At 44.4% G+C, this 3,517-nt stretch overlaps 1 protein-coding gene across 1 annotated transcript; it reads right to left on the bottom strand.

Annotated features, from left to right (window-relative positions):
• Positions 1 to 537: 537 nt before the first annotated feature.
• Positions 538 to 3,191, bottom strand: LOC105051994 (probable mediator of RNA polymerase II transcription subunit 26c). Its single transcript, XM_073243726.1, is given in 11 exon segments — positions 538 to 809; positions 916 to 1,009; positions 1,092 to 1,219; positions 1,308 to 1,341; positions 1,433 to 1,494; positions 1,599 to 1,672; positions 1,774 to 1,856; positions 1,953 to 2,005; positions 2,008 to 2,020; positions 2,124 to 2,305; positions 2,308 to 3,191. Coding segments are annotated over 11 exon segments (1,059 nt in total). The 5' UTR covers positions 2,537 to 3,191; the 3' UTR covers positions 538 to 702.
• Between the last annotated feature and the right edge of the window lie 326 nt (positions 3,192 to 3,517).

Raw genomic sequence — 3,517 nt, 5'->3', positions numbered from 1 at the left:
ACTCAAGGGAAGCACCTGACCTCAGACATGATGCCCTCACTCAAGTCTCAAGTGCAGGGCGTAACCATCTCTATTCATGCTTTACTCTCAAGTCTCTGTGTATCAGCCACCAACTATTTGTGTACCACCCTCTCGTAGTTGGGTGAATGACACCCGAGCCAAATTGCTCAGAAAGCCTTCCTTTCGGCTTCTTTTTAGCTGTCTATGGTGCTACAGAATGTATCGCTGATCTCCAGAGAAGTCCTACGGTTATACCACTAATTAACCAGATGATGTTACTGTCATGGTCTGGTCATGGTTGTCATGTTGACAATCCACGCCAACAAATACAGTTAGCCAGTTCCCAATTCCCATCCCCTTCTTCCGCGGATTAAAGGCCACTGGTTTTCACTTTTCTAGCCAGCAAGAAAGCCACTAATTCTCAGGCTCCACCAGTCATCAGGAGATTCCCCTTCCTGTGACTACGGAAAAAAAAAAAAGAAAAAAAAGACACGTGGACACGTTGCATCCACACCAGCCAATCAAAAAATCCGTTAATTTTCTGATAAATACTCCTTTTATTTTCGTCTCATCTCTCTCCAAAATCTTCAGTTAGTTTAAATGATTGGAAAAATGAGAACTCATAATCCGCCAATCCAAAAAAATCCATCATCGGCAAAGCATCATAACAAAGGTATTACAGGCACCGGCCGGTCACCGACTTCACCAGTGCTTCGCCTGGAAGCCGCTGCCTTTGTTCCGCACGAAGGAATTTTTTGGTTTCGGGATCTCATGGATATCCATCACCTGAATGGTCCTCTGCTTTTTAGCTTTTCCCCGAATTAAAAAAACAAAAAAACAAAAATTAGTACGCAATTAAACACAATAAAATCCAGCAGTTATATATGTTAATGAAGACAAAAAATAATTAAATACCATTTTGGGCTTCTTGGTAGTTTTCATGAAGTCGTCTTCTCGCGGAAGCGAGTCTCTCGGGATCGAGCAGGCTGTGCTTTTGCTCGTTGGCGTTCTGCAAATTAAAAACATAATAATAATTGGAGGAATTAAAATAATTTCGTTGAGGGTAGGTGGAAAAGAATTGATTTCTTTACAGCTGGAGGAGAGAGTGCAGAAGGCGGAGAGGAGTGGTTTGGCTTAGCTGGAACTTCCTTCCGCGGGACGGCCTTTGGTTTCGGCTCCATTGATTCCCCGCCATTTCTCTCAGAGCTCACGTAACCTTCTGCTTCAACCCAACGCTTAGTTTTCATATACCATCTTTTGATTAAAAAATAACAATGCAAAACCAAAAAAAAAACACCATCACTTACTGGGAGGATTTGGTGAGTACCCGAATTCTGAAGCCTGAAATTAAAATTTAAAAAAAAAAAAAAAGAAAGATAGCAATAAAATAGAAAGTAATTTAGATTTAGAAATTTTGTAGAGAATTGAGTACCATATGGTGCCCATTTTGGTGGTTGTTTTTCACAGGGATTTGCTGTGGCGAGTCTCCGTCAGCTGAAATCCATTTGCATAGGAAATTAGATAAAGTTGATGATAAAAGTTATTTTTTCCTGTACATCTTTTTGTCCTTCTTTTTAGGATTGAGTTTGGTGACCTACTGATATTCGCAGGAGATGCAGTGTCGCCGGCGGAACTCGATTTCACCCACTCGTCCACGATATGCTTCCACCTCCTGGGACCAAATTGGAGAGGAGGATCAGATGCTTTTCTTCTAAACTTTCGAGGAACCAAAAAAAAAAAAAAAAAAGAGAAAATTATCGTCGTCATCATCACCTCACGAGTAGCTTAACCAATTGCCGTACTTCTGGCGATGGATGCTTCCGAAAGCCGTTCACATGCCTTCCTATATCCGTTTCCTAAATCCAGAAAAGAAAAATAAAAACTAAATTTTAATAAAACTATCAGACATAAGACGAGAATTTTTGAAAAGAAAAATTAGAATTTAAGTTTACCTTAAGATTTTGGAATGTAATCTCCATGTCTGCAAGATTTTGCAACAGGCTACCAAAGAATCCTCCGTCTGTGCCAACCAAAACAAAAATTTGTTTCCAAGAATAAACTTCTTTATCATTCAAGAAAATAAAAAGGAAAAAGAATGCAGAGAAGCAAGTATGGAGATTGACCTGATCGGGGTCTTCCAGAAATTCTTTAATGGCCAAAATTTTGGTCTTGTCGTCGATCGGATGGTCATCGTCTTCTCCTTCTCTCTCTTCTCCTTTCTCCTCTCCATCCATCCACAGCGGCGATGCCGTCGCCGCCCGCTTCCCGGCCGCGGGGCTACTACTCCCCTTCCCCTCTACTCCCCTGTCGACAGGCCGACGGCCGCCTCCCGCTCCGTCGCGGCACCGGAAGCGCAGTTCCGGCACCGATCCGCCGCCCGCGGCCACGCCGAGTAAAGCCGCTCCACGATCCCGTCTCGCCGCTCCCGGAGCTCCTTGCCATAGTCCGTCGCGGCGACGTCGAGCGCGGTCTCGATCAGCGTCCACAGATCTACGCCCAGGCTCCTCATCACTCTTCTCAAATCTTCCGCATCCATCGCCCTCGCCCTCCTCCCTTCCTCGCCGGACCTGAAATCCCTAACACGCTTTCATTACTTCCATCCTATCTATCATTCCAAATCCAACAAATCCATCGATTGGGCATCATCGTCCCATTCGATCTGGACTCGACCGAAACGAACAAAATACCGGATCTTTCACGCAAAATTGAACAAAAACTGACAAAATCCTTTAATAAACACCCGAATTCCAGATCGAAAAGGCCACTTTTTCAGATTTTTTTCCTTACTTCTTCCTGGGGAAGGGAGAGGGAAGATGGATATGAGGAGGAAGTAGCAACAGTGAGGAGAATATAGAATTATATAAGACTGTACAAAACTTTCTCTATGTTTTTTGGTGGGGGTTTTATTACTATTTTGGTGGTTTTTCCTAAAAGACGGGGGGCGGCTGACCTCTCTTTTCTTTTGGGTTCTCTCCGCCCCAAGAGAAGACAGAAGGGGCCTTGGTTCGTTCTCTTCCCCTTCCACGAAACGAAGCAGACAGCGAGACGGAGAGAAGGGTAAGAGGAGGGAATCGAGGAGGGGAAGAAAAGGGAAATTTAGCGCACACTCTCCGCCCCTCTCGCCTCGCGATTAATTTTTTTTCCTCTCCTACGTTCGTTCGAGAAGCATATTCCGATGATTTTTTCCTTTTTTTTTTTTTTTTTTTCGGGTTTGCTTTTAATTATGTGGCCCCGTTTTGGGCCTCCGTTGCGGTCCAGCATTTGCGGCGTTGGCATCCCGATCCGTGGGCCCGCGGAGACTGACGGCCTCGATTCTGTGGGCTTTTGAAGGTTACCATGGTCTCTGGATCCTGGACTCTGGATCAGGACGAGGAAGGTGATGCGAAGCCGAGCGGTCGGCTCTTGTTTGTACGGCTACTGATGTCAGATAAATCCTTGAGTTGCTATCTGTTGTCAGGGTCGGACTTTTACTTGTGTTTATGCTTCAAATATAAGCAGTATTAGTTTATTGAATTAT

This window comes from Elaeis guineensis, chromosome 9 (assembly GCF_000442705.2).
Source record: "Elaeis guineensis isolate ETL-2024a chromosome 9, EG11, whole genome shotgun sequence".
Taxonomy (NCBI): domain Eukaryota; kingdom Viridiplantae; phylum Streptophyta; class Magnoliopsida; order Arecales; family Arecaceae; genus Elaeis; species Elaeis guineensis.
This window is presented reverse-complemented; position numbering and strand designations above follow the sequence as displayed.